Source organism: Triturus cristatus, chromosome 9, assembly GCF_964204655.1.
Source record: "Triturus cristatus chromosome 9, aTriCri1.1, whole genome shotgun sequence".
NCBI lineage: Eukaryota > Metazoa > Chordata > Amphibia > Caudata > Salamandridae > Triturus > Triturus cristatus.
The window spans coordinates 224840746-224866396 of NC_140592.1; the positions used below are offsets into that span (position 1 = coordinate 224840746).

The 25651-nt window shown below is 43.4% G+C and overlaps 1 protein-coding gene across 2 annotated transcripts in view; it reads left to right on the forward strand.

Annotated features, from left to right (window-relative positions):
• TAFA1 (TAFA chemokine like family member 1) overlaps positions 1-25651 on the forward strand; it is a 1179244-nt gene that overhangs the window by 605284 nt on the left and 548309 nt on the right. For both annotated transcript variants that reach the window (XM_085624775.1, XM_085624776.1), the window contains exon 3: positions 14687-14734. In XM_085624775.1, the coding sequence (XP_085480901.1) occupies positions 14687-14734 (48 nt within the window). The remainder of the gene's footprint in view (positions 1-14686; positions 14735-25651) is intronic.

Here is a 25651-nt window from a genome sequence, read left to right on the forward strand (position 1 = left end):
AAAAAAAATAAAAAGAACTTACCTGCTGCCTGCTGTACGATGCTCTTTCCCATGCCCTCGCTGTAACACAGGATACCAGCCTCCCCTGCGGCCAATCTTGACGCTGTTCTCATGTTTGAAAGCAGCATCAGGATTGGCCTGAGTGCTGGGAATTTGCACTCCCAGTGAGACTGGGAGACTGTGCTTTGTTGTCTCTAACCTAGCAGCACAGCTAGGTTGGAGACAGCTCAGAGCGCATATTGATTTGGCTGGCCTGAGAGGGCCGGCCAAACAGACATGCACACTGATCACAGTGCACCCACTGCCTCTGCCAATGCCATCACGATGGCCCCACCCACAAGACTCGCCCAGCCCTCAGAACATTGAAAATAAGACAATAATAAATCTGTTTTATAATCGTTTAATTTTTCAAGTTTTCAGGCTGGCGGGGTGGCGACGCTCGTCCGCCATAGCGGAGGAGCTGCCACTGTGCCGGTCTCTGAACAATGTCCTTCTCCACCTGAAATATCAATTACAGTACCTGACCTTTTTTTGGGACACCATTTTATCTTTTCTCTGCTTAGGCATAAGAATAGTTGCTGATGTTAGTTCATGGGCTTGTTACCAGTATCTTACTACAAAGGTAGCACGGTGTGGATATCTCTCATGAACCAGAAATGCAATTAATTTTGTAAGGGATTTCTGCAACTTGTTAGCCCCTACATGTTTTTTTCTGCTGGTCTTCATGGCTGCAGTTAGTCTGTCATGGTAAAGCCAGTTTCATTCACCTCATCTTCTGTGGTATTGATTTCTTCCAGAGGCCTCACAAGGACCATGTGGTGGCTACTACTGATCTGAAATGCTCTCTCTGGTATTTTTCTGTTGTTCTGGGAGGTGGAGGATTCCACCAACTTTCAGTCCAGTTCACCTTTTCTGAGCTGGGGCTTCACTGATTCTTGAGGTGTATGATTTTCTCTGCTTCATTACTAGGCGTCTTCATGAGACCATTTTATTTTGAAAAAGGAATGTCTGCATACATGCTGGGCTGCATTGGATAGAGGTATGTGGTTGTTTTGCCTTTGTTGATGAGGTTATTATTCTGGTGTGAGCTCTGCTGGGCTTGATGGACAGGTGTACTGGAGGTATAGTTTTGTTTTTTAGGAATGACTGTATTCTGATTGGCTAACAGATATCTTCCAGGCCAATCTTGAAATACTAGATCAATAATACCATGGTTATGCATTCTTATAGATGTGTTATATCGTGTCATGTGTGTCATTGTCACCTGTATGTTGTTATGTTTTTGTGAATTTTGATTGTACTTTTCATGGACTTTTATATCCATCTGTATATCGATGCAGTTTTGTTTTTCTACTTTAGCAAACATCTGAAAAAGTTTATATTCAAGGTTTATGTATTGTCTTGGAAACTTTTACTCAGACTTGCTTGATCATTGTTCTATCTGTTTTACATTGTCCTGAATATCATACTGCAAATAAAATAGTGGGTAAGACAAAAGAGAATAAATGAAAAATGACAGTCACTGTTTTAAAGAGTCTATCCAATAAAAAAATATACATGTTTCCTTTCCAAATCCTGAGTCAGTTATAATCAACACTAATGTGGATTCTAAATGTTCCTTAATGATGCCTGGTTGGTGTTTGGGAGCTACTGCTATATCATTCACACACCTATTCATTTAATCAAAGATTTGCAAACTGTAATATCCCTATTTCTACTGTACTTCATGTCAGCATTTTCATCCCAGACTATTTAACAGAACCATAGAAGTAGTAATCCTTATACTTGCCAAAATGTTATATTTAGACATATTTGTTTATTGTAGAGTAATAGCATTTCTATAACAATCCTGTACATAGACAACCAATGGCACACAAGAATATAGCATGATGCCAATTGAATGGGGGAATGAGGATTATGGGTTTGTCAACATAACAAGATGGCCTATATATTTTTTTTTGCCCATACCTTAGTGCAAGAAAAATGAAAATGTTATTATCTTACACAATAGTCTTCAATTGAGGATTAAGGTTGGTGTGGCTGGTGAGTGAAGGAAGGGTTGTATTGAGTTGTATGTGCTATTGCATGTGGGAGTCAAAGTAGGTTAGCTAGAGTTTGATTTATTTCAAAGGTATATTGTTAGGGTACAGAATGTTGATCAAGTGGGAGAACATTCCAATGAAGGAGGGTTAGACGGTGGACCGAATTAATACAATTGAAACAAGATTTCAAGCAATGCAGCTTTAAAACAATAAGTAGTTGATGGTTAGCAGAGTACTACGTTTAAGAAATCAAGAAGTCGAGTCGACCTCTTACCTAGGGGGATACACCATAATGTGACTTGAAAACCAAGACAAGTGTTTTGAAATTATCTCTGCAACTAGCCCAAAGTCAACAAGCATGTTGTTTGTAGAATAAGGTGGACTGACAATGAATAATTTTGAAGAGTACTCGGTTTGCAGGGTTTATGATTTTCTCAAGGGCAGAATGAGAATATGTTGGGAGTCCCATATGTAGACTTTAAAAAAATCTACTTTGCCCCATGGCAAGTGAGATTTAGAGGAACTTAGCTTTGTTCAATAGCAATTATGAGCAAATCATTCTCATATTGACTACTAGGATCTGTATTACAATGAGTGCCCTAGGCATGCAATAGGCATTTGCACCTATTTTGTGTGTCCTCTGGGGAACTTTGTTATTAAAGGAGGGTACATGTGCTTACGCAACCCCACCTATAATCAGAACACACTGTCAGTATATTTGTGCTGGTAGAATCACAAGGGGGGCATTCAATGTAATAAAATGCTCTATCCTGTTCTGTGCCCGGTAGACTCTGTTCAAGATTCACAGTGCCACAGATTAAAGCTGTATACATAGCCCTGCTAACACTTCAAAGAAGCTGCTTCAGCCCACACACAAAGAGCTTCACACTAGCATTTTGTCACCCCAGACATCCTGGGACCAGGGCAGGGATGATTGAATTTCAAGAATCCTTTGTGGGGGGGGGGGGTAACTCTAGATGTTTCTCCCATTTCAAACCTGGTTTAAATATTGGACCCTGAGACCCACTCTGCAGTCCACTCCTTGACATGTGGTTACTACAGAAGACCTGCTCTGCTGCCAGAGGACTCCCCTGTTGCTTGAGGCCTTTCCTGCTCTCTGAGAAGACTTGTTTTGCTCTCTTCATCCCAGGCAAACTGAATCCTATGGTCAGGTGACTTCCTGTTCTTAGCTAAAGGGACACAATAAGCTCCAGAGGCCTCCCTGCAGCTGCCCAACTGATCTGCCACACTGAACCTAACTGTTTTTGCAACTGGACATGCATGAGCTCTGCTGGCCTCTGCTGGAGAGTGTTCATCATCCTCAAGAGGTGCCTTCTCAGGTCCTGGATCATTGGCTGGCATCAGTTGAGCTTCTCTTGTGAGGAAAATGGAGAAATCCTGAAGTCTTGGTCTCTTTGTGACCACGAGTGGGCATGTTTGTGCTGAGTTGTAGCCTACAGCAACAACAGTCAACGCAAAGCTCTGGAGCCCAAATCTTTGAGCTACTGTGATGCCAGTAATGACCAGCAATGCCAGATCTGCAGTTCACGCTACAGCATCGAAAGTCCATGGTGACCACCAAAGTGAAGCTGCAGCAACAACTGCCCATGCCGCCTGACAGGATCTTCGCACAGTGAATGGAGCTTTGTGCTGTAAGACACTATACCTACCTAAATCTTTGAAACTACAGATCTACAGGTCTACTGCTTGGATTTATGCCATTTTGGTGTCAAATAACATTTTACTCTATTTTTCTAAATTAGTGTGGGATTTTCCTTGTGTTGAATTTCTGCTGTTTCACAGTTTATGCACTGCAAAAATACTTTAGACATTCCCTCTAAGTTAAGCCTGACTGCCTTTATGCCAAGTTTCCAGAGGGTTAAGCACAAGTTCATTTAGTGACTTTTTGGTGATTAACCCTGACAAGATTTATGATTGTTGCTTGAGTGTGGTTTCAGCCCCTCCCGTCAATAACCCAATTTAATGTAAAGATTATTTGTGCAGTGCAACCAAGTGCCGCACTGCACATTGATTCCTTCAATTGCTTTCCTAGGACTAAATGTATGTATCTGGTGTTGTCAAAGTGGTTTCTACATTGTACAACATTGAATACTGAAAAGGAGGCTGCACTTTGCCCACATCGAGCAGGTGAAGAAGAGACTATAATTCAGGGGTCTCCAACCTTTACAGTATTAAGAGCTACTTAGGTTCAATGAAAATCATCCCGAGCTACTAATCTTAGTGCCATACACATAAGAAAAGATTATATTAGTTGCCACCCAAAGCAAGATTACCAGCCGTGATCACCTCAGTGCAGGATTACCAGCAGTAATGTAAAAAAGGGTTGTGTGATGTAAAAACGTGTGCCTCAACAACGCATGCCTTAACCACGCGGTCTAAATCTCCACCGCGTCAATACCACGCATGCCTTTTCCATGCATGCCTTTACCACACAATTTTGTGGTAAAGACATGTTTGGTAATTGAATATGTATGGTAAAGATCACACTCCTGCCCCTCTGCTCTAAACCCTAAAAACACCCTAAACCTAAAGTCCCTACCTTCCTCTACCCCAGCCCAACTGCCACCTCGACCTGAAAACTGTCCCTATCCTGTCCCCTACCCTGAGCCCTACATCTCAGCCCCCTTAAAACTACTCCGACCTCTGCCCCCTTCCTGAGCCCTAAAACAAGCCCCACCCCCTAAAACTCAACCCCACCTACCCCGCCTTATTCCAACTGCACCCTCAGCCTTAAACCTGCCCCTTTCCTGTCCCTTCCCTGAGTGCTAAAACTCACAACCCCCCCAGCCCAGAAAACTACTCCGACCCCTCCATCCCCCAAAACTCCCCCAACCCAAATAATCTACCCCCACCTCCATCTCCTGCCCTGAGCTCTAAGACCCCCAACTGCCCCCTCTGCCTGAAAACTGCCCCTATCCTGTTCCCTGCCCTGAGCCCTACAACTCAGCCCCCTAAACACTACTCTGACCCCAGCCCCCTCCCTGAGCCTTAAAACAAGCCCCCACCCCCTTAAACCTAACCCGACCAACCCCCTGCCCAGCTCAACTGCCCCATCAGCCTTAAAGCTGCCCCTTTCCTGTCTCCTGCCCTGTGCCCTAAAACTCCCGACACCCCCAGCCCTGAAAAGTACAGCGACCACCCCAACCCAAATAATCTACCCCACCTCCATCCCGTGCCCTGAGCCCTAAAACTCCCGGCCCCCGTCATCCCTGTAAACTACTTTGACCCCCTCCCAGCCCTGAAACTACCCCACAACCCTTAAAAACTACCCCGCACCCCGTCAAGACCCGACTTACCTCTCTGCCTCATCCCGATCCTTCCTCTTCCTGCTCTTCCGCCTGGCAGCAGCAGCAACTAGACCGCGCATATGCCTTAACCACGCAAATGTGTGGTTAAGGCATATTTGTGGTTTACACTTGCATGGTACCGCCTGCGTGGTTCAGTCCCGTGTAGTTCACGCTGCATGGTTAAGGCTGTTTCCCGTAAAAGAAGCTATTTAAATTTTGAATGCCTCTACAAGGGTAATATCTAATGGCCACATCTGCAATCCCCTTGGCACCAAGGTAATTTTATTAGTCATAAATCTCCCAATGCTGTGTAATTTATGATTCAAATACCAATTTTAAATATAACATGGAAATTAGGCGTTTTGAAGAGAAACACATTTTCATCTTGAAAAATCACTTTTCAATGTTGGTATATATATATATTCATACAACAGAGCAACAGCTTCTATATTAGTTGGCTGAGCTACACACAGGAGAGCTACTCATAGGTAGTTGGAGTGCTACCAGTAGCTCACAATCTACTTGTTGGAGAAGCCTGCTAAAGGGATTATTATCCTGAACAAATAGTTTATCTCTTGCTTTTATTATGCAAGCCAGCATGCATTGTGCTCTGGGTCTCCTTTAAACCTTATACATGTAAAACAAAAAGGTTCCTTCGGGGTCATTTGACCAAGATTTTTCACTTTGAAGTTCGAATAAATATGTACCAGTGTAAAGATGCTAGGCAAAACAAATGTGCGTATTAACAAAGGGGAGCCAATAATGACAAAAGGAACACTTCAAAAGATATCATCATAGTGTCAATGTTGTTTTTAAAGAATAGTACATGAGCAGGTTCTACAAAAATAAATGACAGCGCAGTTGTCAATTGTGCGGTCAATAGGAAAGACACCAATGTATAGCAGATGCAAATTGAAACACATGGTTGTTAACACTTTGCTATTCCGATATCAAGGAAAGAATTATTGTTAAATCTCGAAGGGACTCTTTTTGAAGATGGCAGTCCAAATCTTACATATTGTGATGTCGGGGGCAATTAGAACTGACTTCCAAATGTGTGGAGTTCTGCCTGAAAGAGTTTGTGAGGCCACTTAGAAGACTGTTGTTTCAAAAATGTTTTGTGAGCAACGAGGAACTACAGCTTTTTAGAAAAGGGACCCTGGCTTGAACAATTTCTTGCAGATAGCAGTCTTTATTAATAGACACACATGTAATCTAAATATTTCAGAGATATGCAATTGAATGTTGCAGAAAAAGGTGATTTATAACCCTGTACACAGTTACAGGCATTTAACGGCAACGTTTACTTTACTGTTTTCAAAATATCATGAACTCACAGTACAAAATCTGAAACCATTTTAGAGAGAGTGGTGAGAGCAGGTGCCTGTTGAAACCCTATGGGACCTAGCCTCTTATTAATGAACATTTTAAAACCATCACGTTGTGTACAATGTTTCCTAGTAAGGCCCTAATACACTGAAGTATTAGCCTAGTAATGCTCATCTGCCTACGTTATCGGACACATTATGATACTGTGTCAGATACACAAAATGCAGCACAGAGTTCATTGCACAGGCTCAAAAGTATGACTGGTAAAAAAGCCTAATGAACACAGGAGCGCCTGATTTGATATATCACCTACGACTCGAAACGCCACGTCGCCGTTGGCGGTGTGCATCTTACCTGTGACGCTTCTAGAGGACTGGTCCGTTCTGTCTGCTGTGTGCGGAGCCTCTCCTGGACTACAGGACCCAGGCTCCTCTGCTGTGCCTTCCGGAGGCGGAGGCGTACACCCAGCGTTTCACGCCAGAAGGCGCTTGAAAAATATCAGCGCCCCCCGCATCGCGGGACCGCGAAGCCCGGGCAAAGGGCGGGCCCTCTGTGGCCCTCAGTGGCCGAGGTTGGCCGGGCAGGGCCCTGTTATCTTCATATTTATGTTTATCGCATGTACATTGTGACAGTTATTGAAGGCGAGAAAACGGTGAGGGTGATACAACTATTGACTGGCCGCATATATACTTTCTTCTGTCTGTTGATTCTTATTTTATTATTGGTTCATTTATTCGTTTATTGATAGTCCCTGCTCTTACTCATTTTTGCATATAAAATGACAGCAAAAAAACTACGCTCTGGAAGAGTCTTAGGGGGGAGGTCATGTATAAAAACCAGATCCAACCCCATGAGGAATAAATTTGAACATAGCTTACAATTTAAGGGACAGATGCAGTTGTTGAAATTATGGGAAAAACCAAAGAACAAATATACGGAAGTTCCAGTCATCACTGACGTTGAGATGATAACTACGACGGAACCGCAGTTAGAAGTAGTGACCGATACTAACCCTGTGTTAACCACGGAAAAAGATTCTTCCACCCCATTCCTGACTAAAGATGTAGACATCCCAGTACGTTTATCTAAAGGAGACAATTCTGACCTTATGAAAGCAGATTCGAAAGGTTTTCAGTTTAACACTCTTAAGGATACAGAAAATCAGGAGGTGGATATAAAAGAAATCTCTATTCCGTCTAGTATTGATCTAGAGTTGTGTGGTCGCTATATGGGCGAGAGAATCTTGAAACAGCCTGATCCTAGTATTACCTTAAATGGAGCAACGCCATCAGGATTATTGTTATATAGTAGCACTCCTCTATAACATCTAATGACATTCTTTCATTGCAGAGTGACTTGAAATCTCCGCAATTCAATCTATCAGGTATTTGCTCTCTCACTGCACCTGAATATATAAAAAATGAAAAACCAATTTCTGAATCTCTGATAGCACTTGAACATTTATTGACCTCCATATTAGGTTTATTGGGTAAATTTGTTGGGAGCTCTGACTGTATTCTGGACTCAGTTACTGAAATATTGAAAGTATTAATTGTTAAAAATGCTGTGAACGGGTCTATTTTCCCCACCGAACCCGTTGTCCAGAATGTACCTGATAGTAATATTCCATTAAGAAAAACGTACCAGTGGGGATGTCAGTAAAAGCAGACATTCATGAGCCCTCAATGACTCCTACTCCACTTTCTTTAAATTTGAGGAAAGAGTTGGATCCGATTTTAAAGGAAGAACATTTGGCAGTGGTTAATCCAACCGCTGGAAACAAACTTTTTCCCATTTTTATTCAGGATAAAAAAGACCCTGAAGGATCCGTAGTGACTACGGGGACAGTAATAGAAAAAAGTAGAAAGAACAAAGTGAAAAATAGGAAACCTGTTCGCAAATATAAGAAGAAAAGACAGAGGCAAATTATTTTTCAAAAGCATGTAAATTCAGAAGTACTTGATGTTATAGAAACTCCAGATAGTTTATTAATGGATAACACCTCTATAGAGGTTGCTGGTTGTCTCTCCAACCCTATAGTCGATGGTCCCCTTGATGTCAACACTATGAATGGGGGAGTCCTATGTTCCGAGGTTGGTGGGATAGAGCCTCCGGTACCAATGGATGAAGTTACAAGAAATATGCCTACTGTAATAAGGGTACTTAATCCATCGGCATCTACTTTTTGGCCTTCAGCTCACGTGACCTCAAATTTAACTACTGTGCCACTTAAAACTTCAAATCCATGTGTGGATACCCTGTCACTGGATTTTCTTCCCTTATTTGATTCAGACCTTAATATGAACAGATCTTGGTTGCTTAATTCCTTCAAGGAAATTGAAAGCTTAAAACTTATTTTGTCAAGTGATATTGATTTGGTTTCAGTAATAAGGTTTGAAAATGGGTCACGAGTAAGGGTAAAATTTTGTTCAAAAATAATTGCTAATCTTGTCCTTCAACAAGCGGAAACATTCCAACGTAGAGGGATTGACGTGCTACCCTTTTTTAATAATGGAAAGCATACGTTCTTTAGAAAAGGAGTTTCAGAGTTGGGTTTTCGGCAAGAAGACCCGACCATCCATATTAAAGATCTAAAGATACAGGTCTATAGAGGAAAGCGTATGGTTTCTCAGGTACTTTCTCCCCCTGAGAATTTGGTTACCCCCTTAACAGAAGATAATCAATCCTGGAATTGGCTCCCAGGAGTTTTATCTAATAATATATCGAATAATTTAAGACCGCTTCTACATCTGTAACAGACAATTAAAAATCATATCCTGGAATGCAGCAGGATTATATAATTGTCCTGAGAAGTTTGATTATCTATTCTCTTTGAATGCAGATGTGTTATGTATTCAGGAAACATGGTGTAAAGATTTTCTTTATAGGGAGAAAGACTATTTTGTCTTTGAGGCCGCCGCCTTACCCTCAAAAAAAGGTCATGCGAAAGGTGGAATAGCCTGTTTTTTATCAAATTCATTACAATGGCAATTTTCACATTATAAGGACACTAGTAATCTTTTTCAATCAATAACTATCAATAATCTAGCGCCTGCAGGTAGACGGACTTCTCTTGTAATTGTAAATGCATATATACCACCTGAAGATATTTTTAATATCGTCCTGAAGCGAATGTTTTCCTATGTAAAACAATTATTAGAGCTTGATCAGCCTCCGCATATCTTGCTTATGGGTGACCTAAATAGCAAAGTGTCCACTTCTAGTATAGATATGTTTAGAAGTAAATTTAAGGAAGAAGCATATAATATACCCCAAGCAATCTTTCCTAGTAAAATAAAAACTAATAAAAGAGGAAAGATATTACTTGAAGAACTCAGTTATTTAGAGGGGCTAATCGTAAATGGTAGGATGCCTTCTGACACTCCTGCTAAGTTCACACATAAATCATTTAGGGGTGAATCCATCCTGGATTACGTAATCATGGATTATGATACATTTTTTTTATATTCAGGACATGGTGATCTCTCAATCCTGCTTGAGCGACCATAATGTGATTAATTTAACAGTCTCATTACATCCCCCAGATACTGATTCCTGGTCCTTAATTGATAAAGGTGTTTCTATTCATTGTAAGTCAGGAAGGTGCTTCTGGGACCCTTCCACTATGAAAGATGTACAAAATATTCTTGCCCAAACCTTACTTGAATTAGACGAATGGCAGGGTAGGGAATTCTTATATTTTGAAATTTTTAAGAAAAAGCTCACCACGACAGCTAAGAAATTAAGAAATCCTAAGAAGTCATACTTCCCTCCCAGTATATTATTACCTTTAAATAAGGAAATAAATAAACTCGTGAGGCAACAGTACCTTAGTAGATCTAAGGAAAATGAGCATAAGTTAGCCTTATTAAGAAGAAGGAGGGCCAGATTAAGAACAAAATTAAAAAGAGAAAAAGAAGATTCTCTCTGGATTAGGTTAAGAGAGGCATCGGCCTATAATAAATCTAGAGAATTTTGGTCCCTAATAGGGAAAGGATGTGGGGTAAGAACTTCCCCCATCCCCATCTCTATTGCCGAAGATGCCTGGATATTATTTATATCTAGTTTGTATGCCCCTAATAGCGTAGAGGGTGACAACTGGGACCTAGCCCGGAATAGTCAGCCTAATATAGAGCTTCCGTCTGAGAAAACTATTGCTTTAGTGATAAAGAGTATGTGTGCTTCCGGAGCTATGGGTCCAGACGAGCTGCCCATGTCAATAATAAAGCAAGACGTCACTTCCTGGAGTAGGATTCTTCTTCCAGTATTTCATGCATGCTTTCTATCGATATCAGTCCCTAACTCTTGGAGGGGAAGTATATTAATTCCTATATTTAAAAAGGGAGAGCGGGATAACCCTGGGAATTATCGTCTAATAGCTCTATTGGACTCTATAGGGAAAATTTTTGCTAAATGTCTTTTGATTTTAATTACTGAATGGATAGAACTAAATGACATTTTACCCTTGGAACAAACTGGATTTCGTAAAGAGCATGGTACACTTGATAATTTAACAGCATTGCAGGTGATCGTTGATAAATACGTACGTGTTCGAGGTGGTGGAATATATGCGGCATTTATTGATTTCTCCACAGCGTTTGATAAGGTGGACCGTCCAACGCTGTGGAGAAAGCTTGCTACTTTAGGTATGCCGTTTCAGTTACTTGAACTTGTAAAATCTCTTCACTCGAACACGTGGTGTAAGGTACTACAAGGCGGAGAAAGAGGACTGTCTCAATCTATCCCTTCTCCTAATGGGCTGAAACAAGGGTGCATACTGGCCCCTATATTGTTTTCACTTTATACGGCAGACCTTCCTTCTTCCATTTCAGTGTGCGGTGGGATAGCCCCGATAATTGGAGGATCATCAGTATCAATTTTAATGTATGCAGATGATATCCTCATATTAGATTTAACCCCGAAGGGCTTGTCTAACCGCTTACATGCATTAAATCAATTCGCAGAAGCAAACTACATGAAGATTAATGCTTCGAAAAGTAAAATCATGTGTATTTTCGGAAAGAAAAAATGTAGGTCTGAAAATTATAGATGGGCCATAGGCGGACATAAACTAGAGGTGGTTAAAACCTATACCTTCTTAGGTAAAATAATCTCTGCAAACCTAAGTGAGAAACCCCATACAGACCATAATTCGCGTAAAGCATTAGCTCATGGTATGGGGTTATGTTCCTTGTACAATGCTACAGGGAAGAGACATTTCACACTATTCTTGGATGTATTTAGGGCAAAGATTCCCGCAACTTTACTGTATGGGTTAGAATTAGTGAAGTTAAAACATTGGGGATTTTTACATAGAATGGAAGGAAAGATATTAAGAAGAATAGCTTCTTTCAACACAGCTTGTACTGTATCCTCATGCAGACTGGAATTCGGACTCCGAAGCTGTTGGGTACAGGGGTTGATCGCCCTTGTAAGGTGGGTAGCTTGCTTAGCTAGAGGTAAAACGGATTCCTTACGGGAAGCCATTAAAAATGAGCTTCTGGGCAATTTTAACGAGTTTTCCCTGTTAGTAAAAAACTTTAGAAAAGCAGTAACTCTGCTAGAGTTGGATGTAAGTACTTTGTTTTTACTTACTCCCTCTGAACTAAAGTCTAAATTAAAAAGTGCATCTTGGGAACTCAGTTATAAATTGGATATAATTGCCCAACAAGGAAAAACAGAAAGGCAATTACTTCTAAATACATATACACCAAAGCTGGCACAACAATACCTTACATGGAATATCCCCCACAGAGTCCGTAGGTTATGGTACCTTTTAAGACAAGATTTGCTCCCACTAAATCTCCTCTTAGCTAAATGGTATGGTGTATCTCCAATATGTAATCTTTGTTATAATACTGTACAGGATCGTAATCACGTCTTGTTTATTTGTCCCGCTTTACGCTCATTGCGTTATAAATGGTTAAAACCTATTTGTTTACCATTAGGAATTTTAAATGTAAATACCTTCTTCCATGCACTTTATTGTCCGCCAAATGAAATGTTTTGTTTTAAAATTTTTAACTTTTTTAAAGGGTTTTTAGATATTTATTAAATGATATATAGAGAAATAATAGACGATTGCTTGTCCAGAGAATATGATGTATTACCTTCTATCCGTTTTTCTGTAATTTTATTGTAAGTAATGTTGTATAATTGTGTGTGTACTTTATGTGGCCCTCATAAGAGAGCCAAAAACATAATAAACTTAAACTTGGAACTAGCCTAATGAACACTTTCAAATCAATCAATCAATCAATCATAGGCATTTATAAAGCGCACTACTCACCCTCATGGCGCTAGGGGGGGGGGGGGTCCGCTACTGCTCGAACAGCCAGGTCTTGAGCTTCTTCCTGAAGGAGAGGTGGTCTTGGGTCAGGCGTAGGTCGGTGGGGAGGGCGTTCCAAGTCTTGGCGGCCAGGTGGGAGAAGGATCTTCCTCCTGTTGTCGCTCTGTGGATGCGGGGGACGGCTGCGAGGGCGTGACTGGTCGAGCGGAGGTCGCGTTTGGGAGCGTAGAAGTTGAGGCGGCTGTTGAGGTAGGTCGGGCCTTGGTTGTGTAGGGCTTTGTGTGCGTGGGTGAGGAGCCGGAAGGTGATTCTTTTGTTGATCGGGAGCTAGTGCAGGTCTCCCAGGTGTCTGGAGATGTGAGTTCGTCTGGGGACGTCGAGGATGAGTCTCGCCGAAGCGTTCTGGATCCGCTGGAGTCTCTTCTGGAGCTTGGCGGTGGTACCGGCGTAGAGGGCGTTGCCGTAGTCCAGTCGACTGGTGACGAGGGCCTGGGTGACCGTTTTCCTGGTCTCGGTGGGGATCCACCGGAAGATCTTACGTAGCATGCGCAGGATGTTGAAACAGGACGAGGAGACGGCGTTGACTTGTCTGGTCATGGAGAGGGAGGAGTCCAGGATGAAGCCCAGGTTGCGTGCGTGGTCTGTCGGTTTGGGTGCGTTGCCCAGGGTGGGGGGCCACCAGGAGTCGTCCCAGGCGGAGGGTGAGGAGCCCAGGATGAGGACTTCCGTCTTGTCTGTGTTCAGTTTCAGGCGGCTGGTCGTCATCCACTCGGCCACGTTTTTCATCCCTTCGTGCAGGTTGGCTCTGGCGGTGGCGGGGTCGTTGGTCAGGGAGAGGATCAGCTGGGTGTCATCGGCGTAGGAGATGATGTTCAGGTTGTGTTGGCGTGCGATGGCCGCAAGGGGGCTCATGTAGACATTGAAGAGGGTGGGGCTGAGCGAGGAGCCCTGAGGGACGCCGCAGATGACTTCCGTGGCTTCTGATCTGAACGGGGGCAGGCGGACTCTCTGTGTCCTTCCGGTGAGGAAGGAGATGATCCATTCCAGTGCCTTCTCCTCGATCCCGACGTTGCTGAGGCGCTGCACTAGGGTGCGGTGGCAGACAGTGTCGAAGGCCGCGGAGAGGTCCAGGAGGATGAGGGCCGCTGTTTCTCCGTTGTCCAGCAGGGTTCGGATGTCGTCGGTGGCGGCGATGAGGGCGGTCTCGGTGCTGTGGTTGGCCCGGAAGCCTGACTGGGAAGGGTCGAGGGAACCAGTCGTCTCGCTTGTTGATGGTCTTCTCGATGACTTTGGCTGGAAACGGGAGGAGCGAGATGGGGTGGTAGTTCTTGAGTTCGGTGGGGTCAACCGTTGGTTTCTTTAGTAGAGCGCTGAGTTCGGCGTGCTTCCAGCTCTCAGGGAAGGTGGCAGTGTCGAGGGAGGTGTTGATGATGAACATATATGTTCATTATTCGTACCCATAATGATGTGTTATGTATATGTGTACTAGACTTTCTAACGTTGCTGTGGTCTCCTAGACAATGCTTGTGCATACACCTCACTTCTTTCAATATTCATCAATATTCTCTGGTGAATTGCAAAATGATTCTTCAGTTACCCAAAAGAGGTTGATAAACATTTTAATATCTCTGATGCACAATAATAAATGTTCTGATAATGGCATCTCCTATTTTACTCTCATTACATGAGTAACCTAAATATATCATTTTCTTTCACAGGATTCCCATCCGAACATATCTCCAACGGCAGACACATTGGAGAAATAGGTAAGTGGCATCAGCTCTTTATTTAATATGATACTCAAAATGAAAGAAAGCTGTGCCAAACATGATAAAGTCTAGGTGAAAGTCATGTTAAAGCATCAAATATATTCTGGACATTACAATACATATAATATAATATTAAAAATTACATTTCAATATAGTATCTTAATACTCAAGTTATAAAAGGAGACATATGGAGGGAAACATAAAAAGAGAAGGCAACTGGCAAAATATTACAATAAGCAACTGAAAAAGCATTTATACAATATATGACACACTATAGAATATAGTTCCAAGTTAATTTTCCACATATTTTAAAAGATGTCTTGTTCATCCCCTAGAATTGATATAGGAGGTAAATTTATCACTTTGGAGAAACTGCACTCCCAGAAAAAAACAGGTTAAGAGCATTTTCACTGCTTAACAATAATCTTTTTCTCTATCATTAGATAGCCAAGATTTCACAAATATTTGTGCTTCACAATTGGGCACCATGCTGTAATTTCATTAAAAATATTTGCAATTTTACACATTATGATTTAATTTCCCAATCCAAAATGTATTCTTTCTGTTGTGTTACTCAATCAGTCTGAGATCTTTTCAGTTCAGGTTACTTTGAGTTATGATCCTTTTGTGTGAAAACACATTCAATGGATTAAAACAGAAATTAAAAAATAAGGGTGGGGAAACCTATAGATATATTGCAATTGTGTTCACAAATTAGTTTGTAAACTAAAATGTGAATATGAGCAGTATAGTTGACTGCCAGAAACAGATTCTTATGTCACAATTTGTATGTGTCAAATTCTTGTCATAGGAACATGCCTCATACATCCTACACACAGAAGAACACTATGGCCTTATAGGTGGCAAGTGGAGGGCCTGTACAACTAATCTATTGGGCATATGACCCTATCAAGCCCTGGTCGGTGTCCTACATCTAGATGTGCTCTGTGATTCAGCCACATCCCGTGTGCGTTATTTACAGGGCTGGCAACATACTATGCACTTATGTGTAAGAAAAAAAAGAGGAATGGCATAGGTCAGGTCTTTCTACCCGGTGCTCTATCTGAAGCATTGATGATCTTACCATGTTTATATTCAGTGATGTCAACTGTGTCATTCCCTGTGATGTTTTAATATGTGGAGTCTTGAGCATTGCTCCCAGAAATTATGAAGAGTTACTAAATATGCCTAGCAAATTTCCATTGATTTTTAAGTTTTGGATGATAACCATAAGTTCACTGACATTGATATTTTTGTCTGAGATTTTTATACATTTTTTTTTTTTAGAAATTTGGTTAGAGGATTAACGTTATGGCTAAGTCTCACTGTGCATTGAAAAGATGTTTTTTGTGGTTTGCTTTGACACTGTTTAACAACTATTATTAAATATCCATACATTTAGTGAAAAAGTGGCTACGTTTCGGGATATCAAATTTCTCTCAGATCAGTGCCCGAAGAAAAAGTTAGAAAGGGGTCAAAAAGTTGGGCTTCTTATTCTAGCTTCTATAGACATATTTGCTCTGTACTGCAGCAAACATGGCCATATGGAACTAAACTAAATTTAGCAGGACACTAGAACTTTACTCAAAATGTGAACTGTCTTGTGGTTTGTTCTCAATCCATGCTGTAGTTTGGGAGATATTTGCATAAAGACAATATGCGAGGCTTGCTATGAAGGATTCAATGAATTGCATATTGTGACAATTAATTTGGAGATGCTCTGCACATTCAAGGAGGATCTATGTGTCAAAATTTGAAAAATAAATTAGATGAGAGAACATTTTTCCTTTAACTGATGCAGGATACATGGATTGTCCGATGACCGGATTTTGTGTTGTAAATATTTGTTGCGGATAAGCTTCACAAGATACTAGACACCAAAACAATGGCCAGAAAAAAAGTGTCAGGGTTGCATCAGAGGGAGGTGAGTATCCCATGATCTTAGAGAAAATATGAGGGTTCCCAGAGGGGAAGAAACCCAATTTTTCATGCAGGATTACTTGATCCACCCATATATTTGTTGATCTAATACTTAGATATTCTATACTAGACTCTTGGATCCAGAAATGCACCCAGAGATTTCCAAATCTCCAGGTGAAGCCAAATGTTTTTCAAATCGCTGCTCGCCAGGTTAGGAGCTGTGTCTGTCCTATAGCATAGGCCACAAAGTAGATTGGGTGCAAGGCTTTGCACAAGCATTGGAGGGCAAGTTATTGTTTGAGTGGCCAACCATAAATAGACATTTACTATGGTTTTTAGATGTTGGTTGTGCCCTTTAAGTGACTTTAATTGTGTATTTAGTGAATTTTAGTTATATACAAATTAGCACAAACACTGTCAATGAAATATTGTTGGAGGGTAAGGTTTGAGTTGCAAAATTCCATCTGGGGGAATGTAAAGGTTGAAAAGGTTGTTTTCCTTTTTAACTTTAATGTGACATTTTACTCTCCTCTGCAGCATACACCATTGAACAGGATTACACCAAACCTGAAAGCGTCATCAAGCAATGCCTATTTCTTATATGATGTGAACATATTGAGTAGTTTCTGATACATTTGTGTTGCAAATGGTACAGGGTGGGCTTTGAGGAGTTTCTTTTCCAGGTGTCTTCATTGTTAACTTGTGGATCCTTCAAAAATCCAGATCCTCACATCCCTGGAAAAAAGTATATTTGTACAAGAAACAAATCCTATTGGCAGATGGAGACAAGTTATCCTTCATCTAATGTGGTATCAGTCAATACTAAGGAGATTTGAGGATCCATGTAACCTGAGTGGCTGGCAGCAACTGAAGTTTTATGTTGCAACAATCAATAAAGGATGTCAGGCACTAGAGCTTGCATCCGGAAAATTGTGAAAGAGGGGCAATAAGGAGAAGAAGAGAGAGAGTCCATGAACCCCAGGAGGATGTGAGGTGTCCCTAAGGGGCAGTAACTTATCCCAAAACAAACAGTATTTCTTGTAGGAATCATATAAACAAATTTGGGCACGGATTTGCAAATTCACATATAGAGCCATACATTTCTTGAAAAAGTAAGGATTTTATTTTTTATTTTCTAATAAACTGAGTTATATGTGCGCACATTATGGCATACGTAGGATGGTTCTGGTTTGTTCCACTGTGCAAAATGTGAAGAGGGCAGTGGAAAGGCAACTCGTAATATGTCTGGTAGCATATTGAGGACGGTTGCAGACCACCAGCGCAGTGGGGTCCTTGATCTCTGCAGAGCTGGTGGTCTTGTGGTGATCTGACTCCACACTCAGAATACTGTGGGCGGACTCGCAGTGGCGGCGGTAGTCGGACTGCCACCACTAGTACGGCGGTCCTCAGGACTGCTGTACTCTAATAAGGCCCTCAGTGATCAACTCTGTTTTACCCGTGGTAGCTATGGCACAGGCAGCCTGGAACTCCCAACAGAAATGCAGGTCAGTTTCAAGCAGTACCAAACAACATTAAAAATGAGAACACACCATGCAAAAACTCCACATTAGAAAAATGTAATATGCAATATAACATAACAATAAATAAAAAATAAATACATTTAAACTTGAGATATGTATTTTCAGATTTTAAAGAAAGAGCACACAGAACTAGCAATGTGTGAATGAAAGTAAATCTTGGGTGGAACACAACATATGCATGATTTTAAACCAACTGCCATGGAGACGGGGTCTAGTAAGCCTAGTGGGTCACACCAGTCAAAGCAGCAGATCACACCAGTGAAAAGCTTTACAATGCAGTTTTGTTGTATCTCTGATTCTTCAAAGCCTTCAATGGGTCAATGTAGGCTGGTAAAGTCGGCGAGGATCCCTTAAAATTAGGTACATTGCCATTAAACTCCCACTGAAGCCTTCAGTTTTTGATATTCTATTTTTTGGTTCCCATTCTTTCCACAGGGCAATGCAGGAAGCCTGAATGTGTCTCTTCAGAGGCTGAACTGGGGCATTAAATACAGGCTGAAAAATATTCAAGCGGGACAAATCAGCAATCTGTAGCCACCTCAGTTGCTTTTTTTGGGCACTCCTCAGTGACTTGCCCTGATCCCCTCGAACTTAGAAAAAATACAAAGGGACCTATTTAGATTTTAATGGACCCAATACTGTGTCAAAAGGTGGCTAATATCCCATCCAACATATTACAAGTGCAATATGCTATTACGTACTTGTTATATGGCGGATGGGAGTGAGTATCTCATGCGCCAAACTCTACATACTCCCCTCAGTCTCACTGTTTCTTGTTTCCGGGAAGTCACTCCGGGTTTCTGGTACAGCTGGCCAAAGAGGAGGGATCAAGGACCTAGGTCACTTCACAGCCTGAGTTTTTATTAACCCTGGGCGTAGTTCACGTAGTCGCGCTACGCGTAGCTATGCATAGCTATGCAAAGTGCACTTTGCACTACGCACGCTACGCTTAGCTACACGAACTGCGAAGTGCCGTAGGGAAATGCTGTTCGCAATGATTGCACAGTGCTGGATGCTTGTCCGCACTGTGCAATCATTGCAAACGGCATCATGCACAATGCAAGCGGTCGTTTTCTGCCGCTTGAGTAGATTTGTACTCGAGCGGCAGCTTTCTCAACGTGGACTGGTAGTTTCTCATCGCGAGCGGACGTGAGCATACGCGACCCTTCGCAATGAGAGCCTGACCTCCCCGCGTTGAGAATCACGCCGGGAGGTTTATTTTCCACGCTTGCAATTGTCAACTTGATGTTGCCGATCGCGAATGAGGAAAAAGTCTTGCGGGGATGTTGATTTTGCTCGCTCGCGGTCGCCAACTTGACGTTGAGGACCGTGAGCGAGCAAAAAATGCCTGCTGCGCTTTTTTGCACTGTGCTACGTGTGATTTGCGTAGCTCGTAGTTGCGCAAACTACACACACTCCGCGAGTGTAGCATAGTTTTTCTCCCAGGCCTAGTTTTCATAAGGTCCAGTGCAGTCCACTCAGAACTAACCAGCTAAATCTAAATGTGATGATAATAAAAAATCCAGGCTTTTTTTTGTCCCTATGGAAGTGAACAGAAAGCAGCCATATGTCCATTGTAAAGAAATTCCAGTGCCTAGGTGCAACTGAAGGTCAGGAGTCCTTTAAGTTTCTTGGTCCAACAATTTAGATACTGTTGTTCCTTTTGAATTATGTTATAGGTCTGAACTAGTGTCAAATGAGTCCTCATGGCATAGATTTGTTCTGATTAGTTAGTTACCCTTATCATGTGATTGGTATATGACATGGAATTATGTGAATTTTCAGGTCAGTGATGTTTGTATAACTGTAAATGTATTACATTTACTAGTATTTTATACATAATTAGAAAAACCATGAAGGCACATTTTGGTATCCTAAATTATATTTTACATATGTATTGCTATTTAGTTTTTGCTGAAAACAATCAGTTTGCATTCTTCAAAGTCGAAGAATGGTCTGAGCTGAGGAATTAGTGAAGAGGTACAATTCTTATCATGTGTGCTAGCCAGTGATTGGAGAATTCTCTATCCCAAGTCCTGTCAGAATTACCACCAAAACCCAGCAATTTGTTGAGGCACTTCCTCATTCACTTTAATGTCAACCTTCTCACAGTACCTCATTAACGATGACTAGAATCAGGCTCCCCTAACAAGAGCTCTGATTTCCCTCCCAGATGCATCCCTATCCTTTCTGTTTTGATTTGGAAAGCTTCCCTTTCTTATCTGGGCAGAGACAAATGGCCGAGGGACCTTTATGGATGAAAATACTTCTCTGACTTGGGTTCTCATTTGGGGTTTCCATGTTAAAGATGAGGCTCTTCCTGATATCAATTGTCCTTACTTCTCCCAGGTGGATCATCCTATCTAAGTGGTCAGTGTTTGCATGTCATTAGTCTTCATCACTTCAAAAGTGGTTTATTGTTCTCAGCAAACATTCTTCTCTTTTGCTTTGAAATACCCCAAAATATAAAAATTCAACAAAACTTACAGCCAAGTTCAAATTGCCAAAATCTACATTCACTAGATTTTTGATAAACAATGGAGTATAGCTTTTAAGCAAGTTGATACAATTTTCCTGAGCTGTATTGTGAACATAGTCCTTTTTTTCAGTTAGGCCTGCTAAAAGGAAGATATAAATTTGCCTTCACAGTGGTAGACATCTTTTTGCTACTTTCTATTGTGAAAATATAATTTTCTTTAATATTCAATATGTCCCAGTATTCACATTGAGCAACCTACCCTGTGGGTGTACACTACACACTTCCTGCTGACACATCCGATGTTTAAAATTACGTTTCCTACATTACAGAGCAATTTACTCTGGAATGTGTTAATGCAGTGTTTTGGAAAATTGCAGCAGGCTGGACATAATGGTGTTCTCTGCAGATATATATTTCAGTCATATGTGATGGTTATGTTAATACTCATTGCATCCCAAGTATGAAATTTGACATCGACACCACAGATACATTTTCTGCTCCAATGTATCATAGCCGCAATAGAAAGGTAAAAAACCGTTTGGGTGCAGTTACTTTTTACCTCATGTTTTCAGGGGTGGACTTATGCACTGTAAGACTAAATGGCACTTTTACAGCACTCAGAATACTAGCAAAAGTAAGTCTATGCAATACCATGAAGAAAACAATGTTTGCTTCAGGCTTTATCTACACTACTGCGCATGAGTGACCACCTTTGCTAGAAAGGTCAAATTAGGTTCTGTTAAACTGTTTACTACTTAGGAATTAAATTGAGACATGGGGCCTTATTTAGAGTTTGACAGAGTGGGTACCCCATCACAACAGCAAACGAGTACCCTCTCTGCCAAACTCTCGGTGAGCACATCCGATTCTGAGTCAGCCGAGCCACCAGGTTTATGCAAGATGAAATAAAATTTATTTTTTCTGTGTAAATCTTCCTCCAGTGGCCCGATGGATTGAGGGCCATTGGAGGAAGCACATAACACTGTCTGTCCTATTTAGGTTGAATGGAATTATATGTTTTTTTTCTTTTGCTTACAGTATGGTAACACCTGGCAGCAAGGGAGAGGAAAAAAAATAATGTCCCCCACACTATGGGGGAAAACTCCTATGGTATAGGGAGCATTTGTTTAATAGTTTTCAAAACAAACTCCCAAGTTGGGAATAAAAATAGAAAACAGTGGAAAAGTTTGACGGCCGTCTATCATGTTTGACAGACCCATCTGTCAAATTTCTCCAACATTGATAGGAACCACCATGACGGATAATGCCTGACACTATGGGTAGCGAGTGCTGTTCCAGGACCTCCAGAGGGCATGCTAAGAGTAGCAGCAGATACCACTGGGTACCCCTACCTGATGACCATGACCCTCAAATTTGGCTGCTTAAAGGTCTATAATGACCTGCATCTTCTGACACTCACTCTACATCCATACTATGCAGCTTGTTATCCATGTCTCCAACTGCTGCTCCTTCATGTCCCAGTTATATTATGATACTGATGGGATCATCCTTAATAACAAGGAGTGCAAACTCTGTTGGTATTCTAGCAATACCTTGCTTCTATTGGATTCTATGGATGATCCTACTACAGTACGGATTAATAATTAGTTGGAGAATATATCTAGAAAATCCAAAACAATGTGGATTTCAGTCAGAATGAGGATAGGTTGGCCAGAAATGAGTCCTATTTTAGAATACCAATCAAATAAAATGTCAGACTTGATAGTCAATGAAAGAACATTAGCTTCTCCAGGCAACCAAGCTTTCCATTTTGTTTCCAGAGAAGCCCCAACCTTTTGTGGAAACTGAGCAACATATGTGTGTTAAATCAAATAATTAGTGAGAAACACCCAAACCTTGATGGAACATATTGGTGCCAATTACGATCCGGTAAAACAATTCCCCGTGCGACTCGTATCCGGTCTTTTTACCATACGAATTGTACGAGTGCCGTACGAACTGGCAATCACGATTCGCATGGTAAAAAGTCCATACGAACCGCATCGGGAATGATTTCCCACACGTCCTCGGGTCGGAAAATGTGTCCGACACGTCCTCGGACGATTTACCGTACAAATGTGAAAGGTGAAGTCCGACCGAGGAATCACGATCCATCCCGTGCGTCCGATCTGACAACCGTATGGAAAAAACACCGTCCGCACCGAACTCCCATAGCAACCATGGAGACATGTGCCCGCATATGCGCCCAACACTCCCCCCCGCCCCCGTACGTCTGAGACGTACCCCCGTGTATGTACACCCCCACCCGTGTATGTACACCCCAGTACGTTCGAGTCGAACCCCCACCCCTGTACGTGTCCGACCCCCATGTATGTACACCCCAGTACGTTCGAGTCGAACCCCCACCCCTGTACGTGTCCGACCCCCATGTATGTACACCTCAGTACGTTCGAGTCGGACCCCCACCCCTGTACGTGTCGTACCACCGTCTATGTACACCCCAGTACGTTCGAGTCGAACCCCCACCCCTGTACGTGTCGTACCACCGTCTATGTACACCCCAGTACGTTCGAGTCGAACCCCCACCCCTGTACGTGTCGTACCACCGTCTATGTACACCCCAGTACGTTCGAGTCGAACCCCCACCCCTGTACGTGTCGTACCACCGTCTATGTACACCCCAGTACGTTCGAGTCAAACCCCCACCCCTGTATGTGTCCGACCCCCATGTATGTACACCCCAGTACGTTCGAGTCGAACCCCCACCCCTGTACGTGTCGTACCACTGTCTATGTACACACCAGTACGTTCGAGTCGAACCCCCACCCCTGTACGTGTCCGACCCCCATGTATGTACACCCCAGTACGTTCGAGTCGAACCCCCACCCCTGTACGTGTCCGACCCCCATGTATGTACACCCCAGTACGTTCGAGTCGAACCCCCACCCCTGTACGTGTCCGACCCCCATGTATGTACACCCCAGTACGTTCGAGTCGGACCCCCACCCCTGTACGTGTCGTACCACCGTCTATGTACACCCCAGTACGTTCGAGTCGAACCCCCTCCCCTGTACGTGTCGTACCACCGTCTATCTACACCCCAGTACGTTTGAGTCGAACCCCCACCCCTGTACGTGTCGTACCACTGTCTATGTACACCCCAGTACGTTCGAGTCGAACCCCCACCCCTGTACGTGTCCGACCCCCATGTATGTACACCCCAGTACATTCGAGTCGAACCCCCACCCCTGTACGTGTCGTACCACTGCCTATGTACACCCCAGTACGTTCGAGTCGTACCCCCACCCCTGTACGTGTCATACCACCGTCTATGTACACCCCAGTACGTTCGAGTCGAACCCCCACCCCTGTACGTGTCCGACCCCCATGTATGTACACCCCAGTACGTTCGAGTCGAACCCCCACCCCTGTACGTGTCCGACCCCATGTATGTACACCCCAGTACGTTTGAGTCGAACCCCCACCCCTGTACGTGTCTGACCCCCATGTATGTACACCCCAGTACGTTCGAGTCAGACCCCCACACCTGTACGTGCCGTACCACCGTCTATGTACACCCCAGTACGTTCGAGTCGAACCCCCACCCCTGTACGTGTCGTACCACCGTCTATGTACACCCCAGTACGTTCGAGTCGAACCCCCACCCCTGTACGTGTCCGACCCCCATGTATGTACACCCCAGTACGTTCGAGTCGAACCCCCACCCCTGTACGTGTCCGACCCCCATGTATGTACACCCCAGTACGTTCGAGTCGAACCCCCACCCCTGTACGTGTCCGACCCCATGTATGTACACCCCAGTACGTTCGAGTCGAACCCCCACCCCTGTACGTGTCTGACCCCCATGTATGTACACCCCAGTACGTTCGAGTCAGACCCCCACACCTGTACGTGCCGTACCACCGTCTATGTACACCCCAGTACGTTCGAGTCAAACCCCCACCCTGTACGTGTCGTACCACCGTCTATGTACACCCCAGTACGTTCGAGTCGAACCCCCACCCCTGTACATGTCGTACCACCGTCTATGTACACCCCAGTACGTTCGAGTCGAACCCCCACCCCTGTACGTGTCCGACCCCATGTATGTACACCCCAGTACGTTCGAGTCGAACCCCCACCCCTGTACGTGTCTGACCCCCATGTATGTACACCCCAGTACGTTCGAGTCGAACCCCCACCGCTGTGCGTGTCGTACCACTGTCTATGTACACCCCAGTACGTTTGAGTCGAACCCCACCCCTGTACGTGTCCGACCCCCATGTATGTACACCCCAGTACGTTCGAGTCGAACCCCCACCCCTGTACGTGTCTGACCCCCATGTATGTACACCCCAGTACGTTCGAGTCGGACCCCCACCCCTGTACGTGTCGTACCACTGTCTATGTACACCCCAGTACGTTCGAGTCGAACCCCCACCCCTGTACGTGTCGTACCACCGTCTATGTACACCCCAGTACGTTCGAGTCGAACCCCCACCCCTGTACATGTCGTACCACCGTCTATGTACACCCCAGTACGTTCGAGTCGAACCCCCACCCCTGTACGTGTCGTACCACCGTCTATGTACACCCCAGTACGTTCGAGTCGAACCCCCACCCCTGTACGTGTCCGACCCCCATGTATGTACACCCCAGTACGTTCGAGTCGGACCCCCACCCCTGTACGTGTCGTACCACCGTCTATGTACACCCCAGTACGTTCGAGTCGAACCCCCACCCCTGTACGTGTCGTACCACCGTCTATGTACACCCCAGTACGTTCGAGTCGAACCCCCACCCCTGTACGTGTCGTACCACCGTCAATGTACACCCCAGTACGTTCCCGTCGCACCCCCAATACAACCTCCTAAGTACGGAGCGCACCCCAGGCCCCAACATCACAACCGCATGTACGAGTCGTACCAAGCCACACACAAGGACAGCACCGTACAACCAAATGGCCCATGTGCACACCGTACACACGCTCAAAACGCACGTACACAACCAGGA